General features: G+C 45.4%; 1 protein-coding gene across 1 annotated transcript in view; it reads left to right on the top strand.

The window, feature by feature from the left end:
• LOC138283042 (uromodulin-like) overlaps positions 1-22,577 on the top strand; it is a 147,989-nt gene that overhangs the window by 33,576 nt on the left and 91,836 nt on the right. The window contains exons 2-4 of the mRNA XM_069221176.1: positions 871-957; positions 13,160-13,240; positions 17,481-17,582. Of these exons, the coding sequence (XP_069077277.1) occupies positions 871-957; positions 13,160-13,240; positions 17,481-17,582 (270 nt within the window). The remainder of the gene's footprint in view (positions 1-870; positions 958-13,159; positions 13,241-17,480; positions 17,583-22,577) is intronic.

Here is a 22,577-nt window from a genome sequence, read left to right as displayed (position 1 = left end):
TCTTCATATGAAAAAGACTCTGCCCTTTCCTAGAGGGCCATTAAAATTATGCAGCATGAGAGGAACAAATTATGTGTCAGGGTTAACTAAGTTGTGCAGCAAGAGGAGGCAAATTATGCAGCATAACATGACATAAATTAGTCTTGTTATACTTCAATAATTTTTCATTTTTACATGTTTACACTGTCTGAGTAAAGGCTTCACCTCATAAGTACCCATCTTATATCCCAATTCAGCAATAAGCAACAGAAAGATGACGAATGAACCTTTGCCGAGGGCCTGCCACTATGCAGCAATGTTTTGCTTCACTTTTAGTAACTTTTGATAGGTTGAAGGTAGAAACATCTTTTTCTTAAAGTCTGCAGGTTATACAGCAGATGACGGATTAAGTGGCAAATGTGACAAATCCACATTTAGGCAGAAAATGCAGTGGATGCAAACTCATATAATTCCAGTGGTGTTGCTCATGGGTAAATCGAGGCTGCAGGCAGAGAAGAGAGGGACACATTCTGCCTCACCTCAGCAGACTCGCATATCTGCACCGTCTCCAGGTGAAGACATAAAATGAAAGAAAGATGGTAAGTAAGAGGGGAGGTATATGCTTACAGGAGTGAGTTATAAATAGAGTCAAATGTCTAAGCATTCTCAGGACATACAAGATTTAAAACTTTATTGACATTTTACTTTAGAGATGCTTGTCACACAGGTTAGACTCGCCGCTTAGTAGTTAGTATGAGGAGGCAATGCATTTGTCTACCTTATGAAGGGTTATTATTTATATCACTAATTCTAATGTTAATGGAGAGGTAGGGAGTGTTCAAGCCTGTCTGCCCTCTCGTCACTGACATTGTATGTATCTGCTTTTAACAGAAATCGAGCCTACAACAACAACCACCACAAGCTTTGAAAACTTAACACCTGAGACCACCTCAAGCAGCGCATATCTTATAACAACAGGTACACTTTGTGTCTCAGTTTCTACTGAATGGTTTCTTGCTAACATAGTAAAATGATGTCTGTCCTAGTACCATCCTAAAGAGTGTAATCATCAAAACACAACTTGTGCAAAAAACTGTTTTCAAATTGTGAGAAATTGTGTAGTTGCTTGACAGCCACATATCCTTGTAGGGTGAACCACACAAAGGCACTAAATTAACCTTGCCTTGACCGTGTGCAGCTTGGCACAGAAAGCACCCAGGCTTAACTTAAAGGCAATGTGTAAAGTATTTATGCCATACAAAAACAGTACTAAAGTGAAAACACAACACAAGAAAAATGGCAAACCAATTTAGAAATATAGACTAAATATTAGCACAATATTTGACACCAAAACAGCAAAAACTCCAATAAGATGGAACCAGAGTTATAATTTAAAACATTTTAAGTGAAAAATAGTGTCTACAAGATAAAAGCACCAACAGCGGACATCTAGTCACGCAGGATAGGGTCAAAGTGGTAAGTTAAGGCTGATTGTGATGGAGCTCAGTTCAGACACCAGAAATGGACCGGACCCTGTCAGCGCTTATCTTCTTAAAGAAAAATATCTGAGAAGGTAAAGTTCAGCAGGGCAAGGCTACAAGAGGTGCCCAAGAAGGGAGCTTCATTGCCCGATGGACTTGAGTGAAAGCCACAATTGAGATTTCTACATTCGAACCTAGTCACCAAAATGGAAGTTAAAAATCTCCATTGGTACAAGGAAGGGAACCGTAGCCTAAGACAATTCTGCGAGGTCACATACACCTTGTATCACGCTGCAGAGAAGGACATTGTGAGAGAAGCCACAAAGTCAATCTGACATGTAAAGCACCTCAGGCGGATCAGTAAGCCGGTTGGTCCCAGTCTCCTCCTGGTTTTCAGAGCACTTTTTGGCCAAATATTGTCTAAGTTCTCAGTTTTGTAAATTGCCCATCTGAGTACATTTAGCACCAGAACCGAGTGTACAGGCCTGATCGAACACCTCCTGGGGGTTCAAGACTCATTCAGGCTGGATCCGTATGTGGATTCAAGATGGTGGGAGCCTTTTCTGTCCATGTGGCTCTGAGCAGGAGACCAGCAAACTAACTCTTGAAGTCACTTCTAGTAGTCGTGGGTGCAGGTGAAGATGCAGGGTTCAGCAGCAGGGATGGCCTGTGTAGGTTCAAGGCAGGCTTCGGGAGGCAGAGCAGTCCTTCCAGGTAGTGTGCACAGCAGGTCGCACAGCAGGCAGTCCTCTGAAAGCCATTCCAAAGGTCCAATAGTGAACTGAAGAGTGGGTCTGAAGGTCCTATTTTTATACCCTGGTGCCCTTCTTCTGGAAGTTGGGACAAGCTTCTGAAAAGGCTCTTTGAAGTGCAAAGAATTTCCTGACTCTCCTACGCTGGCTCCAAGCTGGCTGCAGTGGCAATAAAGGGTGATTAGGCCATTTGTGTGAAGACTGAGCACAGCCTATTCAGGTGTAAGTCGGACTGTGCTCAGCTCCGCAGCCCCATACTGCCAGCGGTATGCCCTTGGAAGCTCACCTAATCCCTCTACTGTGTGAGTGTCTGGGAGGAATTCACAAAGTCTAACTGTCAGCTAGACCCATTCGCAAGCCCCAAGACAGGCTGCAGGCACAAAGGGGTAAAGGTAGGGAAATGCCAACTTTCTAAAAGTATGAACCTCAAAAAGAGTGCAAGTGCTGACCATACTTTAAGAAAATTCGAATTTGTGAACGTGAACACCTCAATTAATGGATGTGATCACTATTTATTTGCTACATAGTTTTTTATGCTATTTTTTCAGCTATGTTTTTATACACATTGCTGTACAGGGGAAAACAGAACAAATAAAGCTGGACATTACATTGACATTGTCTTTTCTTTAGGAGCCCTATACACATACCTAAACATACATTACATAAACATACTGGGATGAAGATTATAGATGTATAGAACAAATACACATCCACATGTGTCCTCGCTCTGAACATTTAAAAAAAGCAACAATAAGGGGCTTATGTAAATTACACAAGGGTCCTTTTTTGGTGCCCCTATGAATAAAATGAAACCAGAGGTTGCCAATGTCCAATGTAGTACTTCACAGGGATGCACTTCTTTCAATGTTCCTGATTACCTGTGTGTCCAAAATGTCCTTTAAAGCTCCCCCTGGATCTCTGTCAATGCGTTTTGAACCACAGGCTTTAGGGTTCTCCCAAGGACACAGAACTAAAGGACATTTTGAAAATCACATTGGTGATTTGGATGCTACCCCAGCATTTAATGCGTTTAGCACCAACAGATGCATCCAAATTTCTGACGCATCTGTGAAAACGTACGCCATGGAGCTCAGTATTGTAAATACAGAGCATCCATGTCGGTGTTAGGGGATCCTAGGGAAGCCCAAGGATCTGAAACATCGATGCTGCTGCATCAGGTTCTTGTAAATGAGGCCCTCATTCCCTGACCTCCTATCATCCCAAAGCACAGTCCTGCTGTACCTGTAGAATCCCTGCACCAGCAGCAACAGTTTGTATTTTTTGCCCTGCTGATCACTAAATCATTAGCATTGCAAGACTGGAACTTTAGGGTTGTACTCTCCTTCGCTCAATGGTTTGCAAAGTTACAACAGGTGAAGGTATTGGAGAGCCTATTTGTGGCCAGAATTGTCTCTAAACAAACAGTTTTGTGCCCGAAGCAACAGTCTAGCTGTTGTATTTTGAAGGCTTTAGGTTTATGCACTGGATAATCTGTTTTAAATGTGACCTTATAATGAAATTGTAGTTGTAAATTGGGCATTGGAAGGGACTGTATATTTTCTCCAGCTTTTTCTTTTTGCATTTGTATTTCTAAAGTAATTCATCCAGTCTTTTGTATTAATACACAGGTAACTAAGCGTTATTTGTATCCAATGACCCTTCTACTTAATGACAAGTTTTAAAAAAAGAAATCCAAATGTTACACATAGGGGTGGATAGTGTTGAAGCCTGTCTGCTCCCTCGTCACTGACATTGTATGTCTGTGCGTTGAACAGGAAGCAGCCTTACACCATCGCCCACTACAAGCCCTGCATCCGAGACACCTGGGACCACCTCAAGCAGCACTACAACATCGCCCACTACAACCTCTGCATCCGAGACACCTGGGACCACCTCAAGCAGCACTACAACATCGCCCACTACAACCTCTGCATCTGAGACACCTGGGGCCACCTCAAGCAGCACTACAACATCGCCCACTACAACCTCTGCATCTGAGACACCTGGGGCCACATCAAGCAGCACTACACCATTGCCCACTACAAGCCCTGCATCCGAGACACCTGGGACCACCTCAAGCAGCACTACAACATCGCCCACTACAACCTCTGCATCTGAGACACCTGGGACCACCTCAAGCAGCACTACAACATCGCCCACTACAACCTCTGCATCTGAGACACCTGGGGCCACATCAAGCAGCACTACACCATCGCCCACTACAAGCCCTGCATCCGAGACACCTGGGACCACCTCAAGCAGCACTACAACATCGCCCACTACAAGCCCTGCATCCGAGACACCTGGGACCACCTCAAGCAGCACTACAACATCGCCCACTACAACCTCTGCATCTGAGACACCTGGGGCCACATCAAGCAGCACTACAACATCGCCCACTACAACCTCTGCATCTGAGACACCTGGGGCCACATCAAGCAGCACTACAACATCGCCCACTACAAGCCCTGCATCCGAGACACCTGGGACCACCTCAAGCAGCACTACACCATCGCCCACTACAAGCCCTGCATCCGAGACACCTGGGACCACCTCAAGCAGCACTACAACATCGCCCACTACAACCTCTGCATCTGAGACACCTGGGGCCACATCAAGCAGCACTACACCATCGCCCACTACAAGCCCTGCATCCGAGACACCTGGGACCACCTCAAGCAGCACTACAACATCGCCCACTACAACCTCTGCATCTGAGACACCTGGGGCCACATCAAGCAGCACTACACCATCGCCCACTACAAGCCCTGCATCCGAGACACCTGGGACCACCTCAAGCAGCACTACAACATCGCCCACTACAAGCCCTGCATCCGAGACACCTGGGACCACCTCAAGCAGCACTACAACATCGCCCACTACAACCTCTGCATCTGAGACACCTGGGGCCACATCAAGCAGCACTACAACATCGCCCACTACAACCTCTGCATCTGAGACACCTGGGGCCACATCAAGCAGCACTACAACATCGCCCACTACAAGCCCTGCATCCGAGACACCTGGGACCACCTCAAGCAGCACCACACCATCGCCCACTACAAGCCCTGCATCCGAGACACCTGGGACCACCTCAAGCAGCACTACAACATCGCCCACTACAACCTCTGCATCTGAGACACCTGGGGCCACATCAAGCAGCCTTACACCATCGCCCACTACAACCTCTGCATCTGAGACACCTGGGACCACCTCAAGCAGCACTACAACATCGCCCACTACAACCTCTGCATCTGAGACACCTGGGACCACCTCAAGCAGCACTACAACATCGCCCACTACAACCTCTGCATCTGAGACACCTGGGGCCACATCAAGCAGCACTACACCATTGCCCACTACAAGCCCTGCATCCGAGACACCTGGGACCACCTCAAGCAGCACTACAACATCGCCCACTACAACCTCTGCATCTGAGACACCTGGGGCCACATCAAGCAGCACTACACCATCGCCCACTACAAGCCCTGCATCCGAGACACCTGGGACCACCTCAAGCAGCACTACAACATCGCCCACTACAAGCCCTGCATCCGAGACACCTGGGACCACCTCAAGCAGCACTACAACATCGCCCACTACAACCTCTGCATCTGAGACACCTGGGGCCACATCAAGCAGCACTACAACATCGCCCACTACAACCTCTGCATCTGAGACACCTGGGGCCACATCAAGCAGCACTACAACATCGCCCACTACAACCTCTGCATCTGAGACACCTGGGACCACCTCAAGCAGCACTACAACATCGCCCACTACAACCTCTGCATCTGAGACACCTGGGGCCACATCAAGCAGCACTACAACATCGCCCACTACAACCTCTGCATCTGAGACACCTGGGGCCAAATCAAGCAGCACTACAACATCGCCCACTACAAGCCCTGCATCCGAGACACCTGGGACCACCTCAAGCAGCACTACACCATCGCCCACTACAAGCCCTGCATCCGAGACACCTGGGACCACCTCAAGCAGCACTACAACATCGCCCACTACAACCTCTGCATCTGAGACACCTGGGGCCACATCAAGCAGCCTTACACCATCGCCCACTACAACCTCTGCATCTGAGACACCTGGGGCCACATCAAGCAGCACTACAACATCGCCCACTACAACCTCTGCATCTGAGACACCTGGGACCACCTCAAGCAGCACTACAACATCGCCCACTACAACCTCTGCATCTGAGACACCTGGGGCCACATCAAGCAGCACTACAACATCGCCCACTACAACCTCTGCATCTGAGACACCTGGGGCCACATCAAGCAGCACTACAACATCGCCCACTACAACCTCTGCATCTGAGACACCTGGGACCACCTCAAGCAGCACTACAACAACGCCCACTACAACCTCTGCATCTGAGACACCTGGGACCACATCAAGCAGCACTACAACATCGCCCACTACAACCTCTGCATCTGAGACACCTGGGGCCACATCAAGCAGCACTACAACATCGCCCACTACAAGCCCTGCATCCGAGACACCTGGGACCACCTCAAGCAGCACTACACCATCGCCCACTACAAGCCCTGCATCCGAGACACCTGGGACCACCTCAAGCAGCACTACAACATCGCCCACTACAACCTCTGCATCTGAGACACCTGGGGCCACATCAAGCAGCCTTACACCATCGCCCACTACAACCTCTGCATCTGAGACACCTGGGACCACCTCAAGCAGCACTACAACATCGCCCACTACAACCTCTGCATCTGAGACACCTGGGACCACCTCAAGCAGCACTACAACATCGCCCACTACAACCTCTGCATCTGAGACACCTGGGGCCACATCAAGCAGCACTACAACATCGCCCACTACAACCTCTGCATCTGAGACACCTGGGGCCACATCAAGCAGCACTACAACATCGCCCACTACAAGCCCTGCATCCGAGACACCTGGGACCACCTCAAGCAGCACTACAACATCGCCCACTACAACCTCTGCATCTGAGACACCTGGGGCCACATCAAGCAGCACTACAACATCGCCCACTACAACCTCTGCATCTGAGACACCTGGGACCACCTCAAGCAGCACTACAACAACGCCCCTCGTCACAAGCCCTGCACCCACAATAGCTGAGAACACCACATACATCACAACTCTTGAGACAACAGGTAACCTTTGTGTCTAGATTTCTGCTGATTGGTTTCTTGGTAACAAAGTAACATGATGTCTGCCCTAGTACTTTCCTAGATGGTGTAATGTTCAAAACACAACTTCTTGTGCAGAAAGCTGTTTTAGAACCTTTTAGGAATACTGGTTCATTTTTTAGTCGCATTCCACTGAGTCGGTAGAGAGCATACATTGTATGGTCTGTGATCGGAAGCAAATAACCAATGTTTTCTTTTAAATTATTTTTGATGTACCAACTGTGTTTCTATTTCCCACTTGTTTCGTGTCAGTAATTTTGTATCAGAAAATGAAAGAGACAAATGGTAAGAGGCAATCTGTTATGCATGACTCAGAAACACAGCCTTAATTTTTCAGCTAAAAAAACTTTCCATTTTGGGATTTGTAATTTCAGATTTATCATTTCAGTATTTTATCTACAAGCCTCAGCATGCACAGTGATGTTAGCTTACAGTTCAGGAGTGGCTATAGGTGTCATAGGGAGCATGGGAAATTCAACATGGCTACTTGGGCTGTACAAGATGGCTGCTCGGGCTGTACAAGATGGCTTCTTGGGCTGTACAAGATGGCTGCTCGGGCTGTACAAGATGGCTGCTTCACCCTGGATCTCCTACCCATGGTTCCAGCTGCCTCTCCATCTATCCGCTCCAGCACTGAAAGTCCACTGGGGCATGTGGAGCAAGGCTGTCCATAACATTGTGCCCGCAGGGCATTCATCCCATAGAAAAGATAGAAGAACTTGAACACCAGACAGCAGAGACTAAGGTTTCCTTTAAAAACTGCTCTTTTGAAACTGCAGCAAAGTTTATTATAAAAATGGAGGTACCTTTAGGTTTGTTGGAGCCACCTATGACAGTAAAGTCATGTATTGAGTGCCCTAAAGGGCCTCATACTGACTATGATGGACCGCTGGCAAAGGAAGCCCATCTGGGGCGCAATAGACTCAAGCCTCGGAAGTGGGCTGACATGCCATGCGGGGGGTTGACATCATTAAAGCCAGGTCAAAATTACTTGTGCTCAGCAGTCATGTATCTGGCCTATTTGTGGAAAACTAACCTTTTAAAGCACACTGGCTAAGTGATATTATTTTCAGCATAACAGCATTAGGGCTCTCAATGAATTATAGCACAAATAATGGCAAATGTTTTCATTTATTACAAGTTGGGCTGGTAGACGTAGCACGATGTAGAATATTAGGTTCTACTTTATGTGTCAATTAATGACACATTTCGGACACACTGGGCAGGTTGGATCACCCTAATAGGACTTAGAACACACACCGAACTGTCCAGGACCAGATCCAGCGGTTATGCCTTCTCCCATTTCTCTTGTAAAGTCTTCACTGTCACCCACTGGTTAAGGGGATAGATGGAAGGTTTGTAATCTTTACTTCCTGTCCCAAGTAATCAATAAGGGACATCAAAAATAAAAATACTTCAGATTGTACGAGGGTGCCCTAGATAAATCAATAAGGCTCGACTTATGTCTAGCGTGGGCCAGTTTGCCTCTTCGTGAGAGGCTGCCTTCTGAAAAAAAACAGGCACCATTATCTCCTAATCCAAGTGAAAAGGAGAACAAATCAGATGGAACCCTGGCCAGGTCCTAAAACTACAGTGTATGGAAAACCCATTAGGTTTGATTTGTCAGTTGCTAAAGATTTCAATTCCCATAAACACAGAGCCACAGTTGCTGCCTGTAAAAAGAATTCAGAGAGGAAATGAAAAGCCAGTGAATCCAAGGATTCCAAGCGATACTGTTGTAGGCTTTCTTGAGACCTACTGGAGATCTCAGACGGGAAGCTAGGAGCTGGTTTATGCCATTGGAAAATATGAAGGTGACAGCTTTCTATTTCTTCTAAAGCCTGATCAGGCACTTTTACTGCTCTAATGGCAGCCCATTGCACTTTGAAGAAGGATGCCGACACATATTTTACAAATGCTTCCCAGAAAAGTCGGAACAGAAGAAAGGGCACCCAAAAAGGTTTGTGGAGTACTACTGAATATAAAATGTCCAACTAGATGAAACTAACCAGATAAACTAGAAGGTCTGAAACATTATTCTATTCCCGCTGTTACATCTTAGAAACAACCTTTTTGCTTAAGGCAGAATCACTTGAGCTCCAAACTGTTAGATGGATTCTCAAAGTTGTAGTTCAGTGGCGATCTGGCCACAGTAGAGGGCCTAACAACCTGCTTAGTACACAAAACTGTGGTATCTTGGCAAGAATGGCACAATTAGAATTTATAATATGTGATCCCTCTACTTCTGAATCTTCCTTAGCACCCATTGGAGGAGGGGAATAAGATGAAATACATTAAGGAGAACTGTGGGCCACCTGAAGAAGAGGTCCATTATCTTCCACGCCATTGGATGTGTTCATCTGGTGAAAAATTGAGGAAGAAGAATACCTGACTGGGATGTAAATTGGTCCATCCATGGAATCTCTAGTTGGAGATTCAAGAACCAAAATGGATCTAAATGTAGCTGGAAGTTCAAAGAGGAGGGAAGCACTCAGTTCAGACAGTCTATGAGGGAAGTTTCTGAAACCTGTCAGGGATCATATCTAATAAAAGAGATTGAATGATGCCCCAAGACTTATGCTATTTTTGATAGGGGTTGGCAATGTGTTTTCCCTTGTCAGTTTATGTCCAAGCAAGTCCCATCGTTGTCTTAACAAACTAATACATCCATGGCCCGCAAGAGAGGAGGGAATGCTATAAGAGCCTGGGAAATTGCAGACATCACTCTCTAATTGGATGAATGATTTGCCTCCAACTTTATTCATTGTCTTTGAACCACAGAGGTGGCCTCCCTTCTCATTTGTATGATGTCTGTGGTTAAACGTTTCTGAAAAGGAGGGTCCAGGAAATCATCTTTCATCAGGCTTGAGTCCACCAACCACCATGACCATTCCCTTCTGATGTTCTGAGAGACAGAAATCACAAATGTCAGGTTCCTCAATACAGGATTTCCAATGAGACGGTAGATGGTGGTATGAGGCGGAGACACGGCCAGAGCACCCCAACTCTTGTTGCTTTTATGCTTTTATGCATACGTGACTCTGTAACCTGCTTCTTGGCATTAGCAGAGAATTAAGGGAGGGTATTCCATCTGATAGGATACAATCCATCCCTAGATCTGTGCAGAACTTGGCCCCTATAAATGCTTGGTCCAAATATGGAATTAGCTATAATTTCTCCCAAGTTAGGAGGAATCTGAGGTTTTGCAGAGCCTGGCATACTGTGAATGTGTCTTTTATATCCTTAAAATAGATGGAACAATGAACCCAGTGATGGATGAGACTGTCACTGCCACTGTCAATTGTTTGGGCCACATTTAGATCACTATTTTTGCTCACTATGCCACTCTAGACCAAGACCTGATCTGCATATCAGTCTTGGTCCTGCTCCAGTATGAAAAGTCCAGACTAAGCTTTCAGGCTACATGCCCTCAAGATGGGGACCACAAGCACCCCAACACTAGTTTCAACCTCCTTAGATCTCCTCATGGGTCCCTTGCTCACAGGATCCAAGCTATGTCTCCCTGATGAAGCCTGACTAGGCTGAAACCGGTTTGGGGTTGCTTGTGTTCTCTTCAGGAGGGGGCATCACATGGCAGTGTGGAATGAAAATTCCCAGGAGGATGTCCATAAGGTGGACTTCTGTCTAGAGTGAGATAGTGGGAGACAATGACAGGTTGGGGTCCTCCCCAGTGTGATTGTCAGTGCTTTAAACTATTTGCAAGCATACCTTTAGTGTGTTTGATGTAACGCTGTAAATGGCCAAGAGTATGGCCAGGCAGGGGTACCGCAGAATGATTCTGGCGTTGCTGTTCTTGCCTGGTGGGGTTGTTGCACTGTTTCCATGAGGAGCATGCATAAGGCTGGTGACTGTTTCCAGTGACTCTGTGGGCGACAACTGTTAGGTGGGAATACTTTCAGATACAGAGCCAACTACAGCTGTAACCCATTTAACTGCCTAAATCCAAGGCACCAGTACATAGTTTCCCCTTTTTCGTTTTACTTGTATTCACACGATTACATACAGTTGAATGTATTGAGGTTATGATGTATAAGGGAATGTCCAGTGAGTGTGCTGGGACCGGCCTTCCAGCAGACACTGGTTATTAGTGAATAGATGTGACCCAGAGGTTGGAGTTTCCGGTTTCACAGCTGGAGAACCAAGATCAGATCCTGGCCACAGCTCAACAGCCCCGGATTCTGGGCAAATAATTTCACATCCTTGTGGTTGAATAAAGAAAATGCGTAAAGTTTAGCTTACAAGTAAAATGTCAGGGCCTGGTGTAAAACGCACTAATTCCCTTGGACCAGGTTTGCGCTATAAAAAAATGAATTAAACAACTCGCTCTGAGACAGGAGGGGGCGCTCTTTGGTGACCCACAGACACGTGTCTCAGTTGAAAGCATTGGACCTGCCCTGTGAATGGAGGTGAGGGACGCTGGTTCAGCAAAGGTCCCTTTATTGTCTGTCTTCGTGTGAAAAGGACACTGCCCTTGCTATGTGCCGTTGGAATTATACAGCATGGGAGGACCAAGAGCCAGATGTATCATTTTATCCAATAGCGATTACCTAATTGCGAACTTTTGCGAATCGCAATTACGTAATCACTATTGGAATGTATGAAACTCCAGGAGTTTCATACTGCGATTCGCAAGGACCTGCAAATGGACCCACCTCAACAATATTCATGAGGTAGGTCGCAATTTGCGAGCCATTGCGAATGGCTACAGTCACAGGGATGGTGGCTTGCTGGGCTCTGCAGACCACCATGTCTGTGATTGCTTTTCAATAATGCAATCTTTTTTTTTATTTTTTAAATGCAGCCCATTTTCCTTAAAGGAAAAATTGATGCATTTAAAAAATATTTATGAAAAGTTTTCTATTCATTGTTCTAAGAGTAGGCAGTGGTCCGTGGGACCTGCGATTGTTTTGCGACTGCATTCACAGCCACTAAACAATCATACATACCTCTGCGATTCGGTATTAGGTATGTAGTCGCAAATCCAAGAAGCGATCGCAAAAATGTTTGATACATCTGGCCCCAAATGATTTGTCAGTGTTCGCTAAATTATTTGCATTTTTAACACTGTCTGAGCACAGATTTCACCTCATTAGTACCAGTTTTATATCTCAATTAAGCAACAGAAAGGGGACCAGTGAACCTTTGCCGAGAGCCTTCCACTGCGCGACAACGTTTTGCTGCGCTTTTTGCAACTTTTCATGTGTAAAATAGAAACATTATTTTCTTAAAATCTGCAGATTATGCCGCAGATGATGAATTAAGTTGCAAATGTGTCAGATCTCCATTTGTGCAGAAAATGCAGTGGACGCAAAATCACATAATTCCAGGGTCAGGCGAGGCCGCCGGCAGAGCCAGGGGGCCAGGCCAGCCTCACCTCAGCAGGCTCACAGATCCGCCGCCTCTCCAGGCAGAGACATGAACATGAAGGAGGGACTTGAGCAGCAGGAGAGGTGTGTGCCTAGAGGCGTGAGTCATAACCAGTCAACCGTCTACGTATCCCTAGGAAATTCACAATTTCAATCTTTATTGACATTTCACTTCAGAGGTGCCGGTCACACAGGTTAGAGTCACCATTTAGAAGTTAGCAAAGGGAGGCAAAACATATATGTCAACCTCATGGGGGGTGATTACTATTTGTGTCAGCAATTCTAGTGCTACAGTTAGAGGTAATTAGTGTTGAAGTCTACCTGTCCTTGCACAAGTGATATGTATGTGTTTTTAACAGGGAGCGACTCTACAGTAACGACCATCACCACCTCTTCAACATCTGGGACCACCTCAAGCAGCACACATCTTGTGACAACAGGTAAACTCTCTGTCTCGGTTGATGCTGAATGGTTACCGGTAACCTAGTAACATGATGTCTGCCTTACTCTTTAAAGGCGCACTCTGTCTTTCTTACCCTGATGCACTCTTGAACCAGAAGGCCCCATTTTCATGTATTGTTCTTCTCTCTTCTTCAAGGGTTTAGCATTAGCTATTGCTCATGTCAAACATTTTGGTTCTACTCTTTGAGCAGGCTTTATCTGTCTCTCCAGACTGTTGTTTTTCCAAAATAAAAATACATAATAGAAAGTCACAGAAGGGTTTTTGGTCAGCAGGCTTCATCTATGGTGGTAAAGCTGGCATTCCCATTTAGCTTCTGCCCAACACAGCGTAGAGCCTGGGGCAACAGGGCAGCCCTTCACTTTGATTGACTGCACCAAGTTTGCTCACAACAAAGTCCCTTTCCACTCAGTGACAAGTTAGTTCATTTTATGGTTTTGTATTTATTTTAAAATGTATTAGAAGACATTTATTTTGCTTGCTCTTCGACTGCTTGGTTTGTTGGGACTTTATTTTCCATCTGCTTTTTATGTTGCTGTTATTAAGTGTATAGGAAGCATTCTAATATTGTAGCACCCTCTAGTGAGAATGCTTGGTTAGACTGTGATTTATTCTTGTCTCCTGGAAGGGCTATTGTTTACAAAATCACCAGCACTACAGCGGTACACCACTGAATCTTTTATAAATCTAAATTTTTTATAGCAAGCATAAGGTGGTTTTATTTTGATGATGGCATATTTTCTTATTTCCTTTTATTTTTCTGGCACATGATTACAAATAAAAAAAAGTAACTACTGCACATGCCTGTCAAGGCTAGACAAGTTGGATTTGCCAATGCTTGTTCTGCTACGTGCTGCACTATAGACTTTATGTTATAAATTAGTTGTTCTCCAAAGAAAACATCAGTGACATCTTAACTGTTTGCACAATAGAGGTGATCCTACATTTGAGAGTAAGCCTCAACCTCCAGCGTCAGCTGTACTCATACTACACTGAAGAATAGTTTGGGTCCCGCATGCTGGCTGGAGTATTTTACGTTTAAGACTACCAGTGCAGATCCTATGATGCAGAACATTTACTATGAATGAGAGCCCTTCAAAAACCCTCTCCTTAAAGCTCCCAATCAAATAGTGATAATTTTCATGAACCATCTCTGGCTCTTACCTTCCATGAGAGGAGGAATGACTCAAGTAGAAGTCCCCCGAATGTGCAGATCACTAGGAGCCCGATTCACAAAGGTAAACTTTGACTTTTGGTTTAAGTTTAGACCAAAAGCCCAAGTTGATGATTTTTCGGTATTCACAAAGGTAAGTTACGAGTAGTATCTTTACGTCCACACTTGGGCGAAATCTCCACACTCAGGGCGGAATCTCCCCCCCACTGAGTGCAGAGATTCCATTCCGCAACTGGAGTGTACTCTCCGCACCCGGAGTGGAATGTCTGCACTTGGGGCAGATCTCCGACCGAGTGCATCGTGATAAGAGTAGGATCCGTAAAAAGTCTGGGTCTGCCAAGAATGGAAAGGGTAGTCCGAATATACTGAAACCATGGCAGCGAAGGACCCTGGATGCACTCGAACCAATCTTAAATTAGAGCTCTACACAGAGATGACTGAGCACTAATGTAATAATGGGATATCTTGATATGATCGTCGACGAAGTCTATGCCAAGCTCTTCCTGCACCTTAGTATAGCTGCTGGTGGCTGGAAGCTCTAAGAGCGTACGCTACACCCTGATTTCTTCTAATTGCAAGTTTCCAGCATTTGTGCAGCCCCAAATCCCAGCACCATATCAGAAGAGGGACACATCTATGTTTATAAAGCTCAATAAGCGAATGAATGGGCTATTCCCTATAATTGCTGAAACATTATAAATCGACCCAGCGGCACGTTTGAAGTTCGAACACCTATTAGCCAAGTATTTATTCCAGCTAAGATCATCCTGAAAAGTGATGCCTAAGGAGGGGAAGGACTGCGCTGCTCGAAGGGCCTCAATATAGATAGAGCAACTCTTCACAGTAACAGAGCCATGAACCATTATAAATGTTTTAGACCTGTTGGTTTCCAGGCCTCCCTAAAATCAACAAACCCGTCATTAAGGGCCATATTTATACTCCGTTTGCGCCGAAATTGCGTCGTTTTTTTTGACGCAATTTCGACGCAAAACTAACGCCAACTAACGCCATATTTATACTATGGCGTTAGAGGCGAATAGCGCCAAAGTTCCCGGAATGTGCGTCATTTTTTAGCGTGAACCCCTTCCTTGCGTTAATGATATGCAAGGGAGGCGTTCCCGTCTAAAAAATGACTCCCAGGCCTTTACGTGGTATTTATACTCCCGGGCAAAAGAGACGCCCGGGAGTTGGCGTGGCTAAAAACGGCGCATTTGCGCCACTTTTTAACGCCTGCTCAGGGCAGGCGTTAAGGGGCCTGTGGGCTCAAAATGAGCCCACAGGTGCCCTCCCATGCCCCCAGGGACCCCCCCTGCCACCCTTGCCCACCCCAGGAGGACCCCCAAGGATGGAGGGACCCACCCCAGGGACATTCAGGTAAGTTCAGGTAAGTATAATTTTTTATTTTTTATATTTTTTTTTGGTGGCATAGGGGGGCCTTATTTGTGCCCCCCTACATGCCACTATGCCCAATGACCATGCCCAGGGGACAGAAGTCCCCTGGGCATGGCCATTGGGCAAGGGGGCATGACTCCTATCTTTACAATGATAGGAGTCATGTTGATGGGGGATGGGCGTCGAAAATAAATGGCGCAAGTCGGGTTAAGACGATTTTTTCGACGTAACCTGACTTGCCCCATTTTAAGACGCCCATGCGCCATTTTCCCCCTACGCCGGCGCTGTCTGGTCTACGTGGTTTTTTCCCACGCAAACCAGGCAGCGCCGGTCTGATTGCGCCGTCTAACGCCATTCCATAAATACGGCGCCCGCATGGCGCTTCAGAATGGCGTTAGACGGCGCAAAACTTTTTGACGCTAAACTGCGTTAGCGCAGTTTAGCGTCAAAAAGTATAAATATGGGCCTAAGTGTCTTCAGCCCGTTGAAAGTTCTGGCTAACAGGTTGGTGTCATGGCATAGAGTAATGCCGGCACCCTCCTGCTCTTGATTTTAGGGACATCAGTGCCTAAACCTACCAGGGCAGTCTCAAGCTCATTGATGTACAATATGAAAGGATAGGTGGCAGAGCACACCCCTGCCGGACTCCTCACTGCATGCTCAAAGAGTCAGAACATTCCCTGTTTTTCCCATACCTCACCCTGGCCTGGAGATTCAGGTGCATCTCCCTTAGAAACTGTACTAATCCCTTCTCCACACCCTTTTCAGTCAAAAGGTCCCTCAACTTGGACCTATTATCACTGTCAAAGTGAAAGTGAGCACTTTGCACAAGTGGTTTGTATTTACAAACCATGAGTTGGAGATGAATACATTGTTCGATCGTTCACAGGCCGGGGTGGAATCCAAACTGGACCTTGGACACAATGGTGCACTCATTAATCCAAAATTCCAATAGGTTAAAACCCCCGAGGACTAAAAGTCAAAGAATGGGTACAGGAGGATAGAGCGTCTAAACTCCTACTACCCTTGGCTGACCTTAAATCAGGTTAATAAGCTGGCACTAGCCTGCCCGAAGAAGACTGAAGGGCATGTTGAGCAAAACTTAAATACTTTTCACACAAGACATTCCCCATAGCCCAGGTCTCCTGAAGCAAGATAATATCAATTTGCTGGACCAAATACAGCCAGGTTTGGGTCCCCATCTTGCTTTAACCCCTGCTATATTCCAGCTAAATACACTAAAGTAGAGAAGGGGTTGCCTTGTTAACCCCGCTGGGAGGTCCTAGATAAGGGCACAAAAGCTGGGGTGATCGCCACATGCATTCATTCTCTAAACAACCAAAGGCATCTGTGTCTATCATAAGTAAATATTCCACAGAAGTACTTCTATAGGGGGCGTGCAGGTCATGGCAGGAGTTCATCTGCACTGTCAAGGACTAGAGACACCACACTTTATATCCCTCTGCCTAACTGTAAACATGTACGATGGTATGTAAGTGCTGGTGACAAGGATCACAATAGAAATAAAAGCTGCAGTGTGGAGGGATGTACCTGGGCACAATTGTGGTGTTTTTCCGCAGCGCTGCTACAAAGGCGCCATAGTAATCACAGACTGTCTTCAACGCTTCTGACCTACTGTTTTGTGTTATTCCAGGTGTGCCACAGTGTTACCCTGCTTGTGCTGATGACGAGCTGTGCACTAACAGTGCAGGATCCGCAGAGTGCAAGTGTCAAAGAAGCAAATACCTAAATGCAAGTAGGTATCCAGGGTTCTTATGTATCAGTGCATTCCACAGTGAAACCCTTTGGTGCATCCCTGTTGTGAGTACACCATTATGATAACATTCTCCAGTGTCAAATGTGACTACATAAACACAATTGAGTGAGTGTGCACAATATTTGCACTCCACAGAGAATAAAATACAATCCTCACATACATTTCTGATCACCAGAACAAAAAGCAGCATTTGTCTACGTAGATATGACTGTTTCAGAGATGGACAGAGGAGATGGAGAAACAAAACAAGAAACACCAATGAAATTTACCAGATATGGTTGTGGGGCGGACCATAACTCATGCCACCCCATCAGTGTCAGAGTACACTCATGGATGGATTTTACAAATAAACTCAACATAACCTTGCTCTCTGTAATAAGACATAATACATGACATTGTTGATGACAGCACAAGTGACATCATTGATGTCATCACTTCTTTCATGTAGTATCAGGTTCAGTGCTTTGTTGCGTTTGAGTCGGAACCATGACCAATTTAAAACTGTGTGTTTTTAATGAAGTCCATGTATTATGACACACAATTTTCAATTCCTGCTGCGTATATGGCTAAAGATGGTGCACGGCTGAGGTTGGGCCTCTGGCAAGGCCCTACATCCAATCCACAGCGACTTAGCAACTACTGTGATGTAGGTTTAGCCATAGAGCATGGCCTTCAGTCTGGCATTGTCCCCAACCTGTAGCGGATGTCACACACCAATGAGAGAGTGAGAATAAGTGGATATGTCAGTGAGATGAATTGCACTGGGGGAGATGACCTCTTTTGCTGCGGACAGACAAGGCTGTGCTCAATGGAAGCTGACCTCAGCACCTTGTCTCTGACCAAGCCCTGCACCTAGCCAACAGAGATGGCAAACTCTCAATGCACATGGCTAGTGTAGTGCATTCACTACACCCACTACAGCCCAGACCACGCCCAACACACCTTGGGCAGCCAAACCCATTTGCCTTTGACCGCAGGTCTTGTGCTTAGCACCAGGCCATTTGGCTAGGCTTCCACAGGCTTGCTACAGGTCGCCAACCACTGCTTTTCACAGCTTTTGGCCACATGCAGCTGGGGTTGGTATCTGAGTTCCAGCCAGGTCCTGCTGCAACCCACTATGGACAGCTACACCCTCTGCACATAGGGTTTGGATCACCCTACAATATTTTTAGCCACACTGCTTTCCTAACATTTGTGCCTACTTTTGTGGAATTGCAGATCCAGGGCAACCTTCATGCCTGGCCGTTGCAAATCCAGGCCAAGCGCCACTAACCCATACATCCCGTTGGAGGATCATGGTTCTGATTTCATACCGTGATTACTCCATAGTAGACCTTGGCAAAATGTAAATTATACCTGTGTTATTTGCATGATTTCAAGAGTTTCTCATTCATTTCTTGTGGAAATTTCCAGAAATTACATTATTATGTGACTTTGTATAATTATTTATCTCAGGTAGGGCAGAGCTAGAACTCATGGAGGTGGCTTCTCCCTGAGAAGTCCTGTCTTAGTGGCAACTGTACCCCTGTTTCACATTGCTCTGGGGACCCAGGGACTTTCACATATTATAGAAGATAATCTCTCTCCTCTCATAGAAGAATCCAAACATGACTTTTGAAGTGGTCCCATCTCATTCTGTCCTAAAGGAGTGGCAATACAGGCTATTAAAGTGACCATAACCTGCTGCATAAAAACATTCTAAGTATGCTCCGCCTTAAGGTCCCAAAACATTTACTCACCAAAATTGAGACAGACATCAGATCCTATCTATGGAGTGGCCATCGTCCACGACTACGTGCTTTACACTTATGGTCCGACAAAACATCAGGTGGACTGTGGCTGCCCAATATATCCCTTTACTATCCAGCATTTTAGCCCTCGCTGTTGGCATCCTACTGTCTAACTTCACATTGAAGCCCCATGTTGGACTCACCTAGAGAGAAAACTTTGGGATGATTTGAGTGAAATACTACCAATTTACACTGAAATGTCCTTAAAGACCACATCAGAGAAGCCAGTACTGTAAGCAAGACTAGCTGGCTTACATGAGGCACACAAACTGATTGGGCTCCATCCATCCCTTCATCTACAAGCCCTAGTATGGCACAATTCAACCATCTGTGGGGGGAGACCGCAAATGTATGACTTGAGTTACAGACAGTGGTCTCCAGAGGGTGGAACACCTAGTAAGCAATGATAATATTAAATCACTACAGACAACTCAGAGGGAGTATGCCCAGAACGGGGGAAATCAAAGGAGATCCACACAACTGGCCCATTTCATAGGAGCAATGCTGGGACCATCTCCAGTGACCCTAGCTGAGTCTCCAATTGTGCAGTATCTCAGGATCTGAGGAAGATACACACGTCTTCACAGTGTGCTCCTTAAATTTGCTCACTCAATACCAAATGTGAATCTTACCCGTCTTACATGGCAAACCTTTCTAGGTATAGCATATGCACTACAAAAATGGTCCACATTCCTTCACGAGCAAAAGCTAAGAAAGGTGAAACTCTTGCCACATATCCAGTGCTTTCCTGAACTGTAATTTACTTTGTATCCTAAGGGCCTGTTCACCCCTCTACAGATAATGGATGGATATCGGGACTCACATGAACTGTTCTAGTATCTTAGAGATAACCTCCTCCCCCAGTTGGGCATCCTCCATGATGTCTCATCAATCCCAAATATCACCTTGTACTAGCTCTGACGGGTAGCCACTGCCCAACCTGCAGCAAACAATTGTACATTATGACATTGGAGACAACCTGAGACCCCACCATGCTTGGAGTGGCTGATAGAGCTCAATAGAATTGCTCTACACAAAAAGGTTATACACACTCTCAAAGACAATCTAGCAGCATATCCCAATGCATAAGGAGTATTCCTTGAAGATGTGGAAAGAGTATTAGGAAGAGCTCTACTTTGGCAGTTAATTAACGGGGTTGCTCTTTTGTGTTTTTGTTTATTTTGTTGTTATGATACCTGCAGATCGAATATCTATTGATCCTTGATGTCATTGTTATGGGGAGTTTGGGGCTTTTGACTATTGATCACAGAACAGCATACCCATCCTTCCCCTCTATTATATCTCCCTCTCTCCAACTAAATTCTATCTTAACATCTGAAGTCTAAATTTAAACCTGAAGTCTAAGTTCAGATTTAAGTCTAACTTAGACCAAAAGTTTAGCTTTACTACATTTTGGTATTCACAAAGGTAAGTTACTACAAGTAAAGTTACTACTAGCAAAGTTACTAGTAGTAAAATTACTACTAGTAAAATACCTAGTAGTAAATGTACTAGTAGTAATTTACCTACCTTGGCAACCAGGTAAGCACCCCTGCGAAATGCATCCACATCCATGGGAAAAATTACACCCTTATTGGATTTTTGTCATTTTTATGTAAATTTGTCCTTACAAATATTCTCTATTTTTATAAATTGGAATGCGATTGTATCTGTATTGTGTATTGTGTTTTTGACTTGTGTAACAATTTCTTAGTACCTCTAATTATTTAACACATTTTCTTAAGTTAAACCTTTCTGCTGTGTGCCACAGCTACCAGAGATTGAGCTCAGGTTTAAATTATTAAAACCTTTTCTGAACCTTACAAGAATTGTGGCATTACTACTTGTAGAGGGCTACCATCCACCCCAACTAGTAATCCACTTTCTCGTAAGTATGTTATAATATTTAGCAAACAGTCAAGATGAGTTCCAGTCTAAGGGCCTGATTACATGTTCGGCGAATGGAGTGACCCGTCCACCAAACGTCCGAAGGGGAGGTTGCTGCCTTACTGGCTACTTCCCTGCCAGGCCCATTATGACTTTTCTGCTGGGCTGATGGGCAAAAACCAAGGCTTCCGCCTGTCAGCCCAGCAGGAAAGTGGCAGCAGCATTGTCTCCAGCTCGTAATCGAGCCAGAGGCAATGCTGACGCCTCCATCCTTGCAATGCTCACTGGCTGCACTGCCCATGCCAAGTGCATGGGCAGTACAGGGGTGCCCCTGCGGCCCCCTGTACCTGTCCTGTGCCAGCCTTTTCATGGCAGTGAAACCGCCATGAAAAGGCTGGCAGAGAACCAGGTCATAATCAACAGGGCGGCATTGAGTTCAGCACCGCCCTGGCTGATACCGACCTCTGCCACCGTCAGTCCATCAGGATCGAAGATTCCGGCAGAGACGGAGGTCAGAGGACTGCCACACTCATAATCAAGCCCTTAATGTTCCTCAAAAAACTATGTGGGCATACAGCTACCTTCAGCTAAAATCTAAGTAGGTACAATATTAGTCTACTAAAAATGTAGGCAAAAATACAATTCCTGTTCTTAGGTAGTTATGCAAGCAGAATGCCTCAAAACCCCAAAATCATCTCTCTAAAATGTAAAAGTTGTGTGTCAATTCTTCATCATGAATATTCATCGTCATTCTCAGTTCATGTGCTAATTCAAGGAGGTTCTTCATTCTTCTTGCCCAATCTTTGTCAGATACGCCCATTCAGGAGCTATGTGGTTCTTGCTTGGCATTCTTGTTGCTTGTTGAGCTTCTGTTTTATTTAGAAGTTTCTTTGTCATTCAGTTTTGTAAGTGCTTCAGCTGACTTTTCTTTCCTTCTCTGCACTTTGTTTATTCTATGCTGTGCTTTTTTTCCGACAAATCACCTTGGCTTATGCTTCCATCTTCAGTTTCATTCACTTGTTCTGCACCGTTTTCATCTTCATTAGCTTCTTGATTTGCACAATATGATTTGTAGATTTTCTGAGTTATTATTTTTTTTAATTGATTTCTTAAAGTTTGATTTTGTTCCTATTCTCATTGAACTCTTTGTCTTTCCCCTCTGGATACACATATCAAACTTAAGCTCAATTCTGTAAATCAGCAGCCTGTGTCACTGTTTTTTCCTCTGCAGTCTGTGAAATTCATGGATGCAATACAAACCTCTGGACTTCAGAGCAGTATTTGTCATCAGTGTGAC

This window comes from Pleurodeles waltl, chromosome 2_2, assembly GCF_031143425.1.
Source record: "Pleurodeles waltl isolate 20211129_DDA chromosome 2_2, aPleWal1.hap1.20221129, whole genome shotgun sequence".
In the NCBI taxonomy this organism is placed as follows: Eukaryota; Metazoa; Chordata; class Amphibia; order Caudata; family Salamandridae; genus Pleurodeles; species Pleurodeles waltl.
This window is presented reverse-complemented; position numbering and strand designations above follow the sequence as displayed.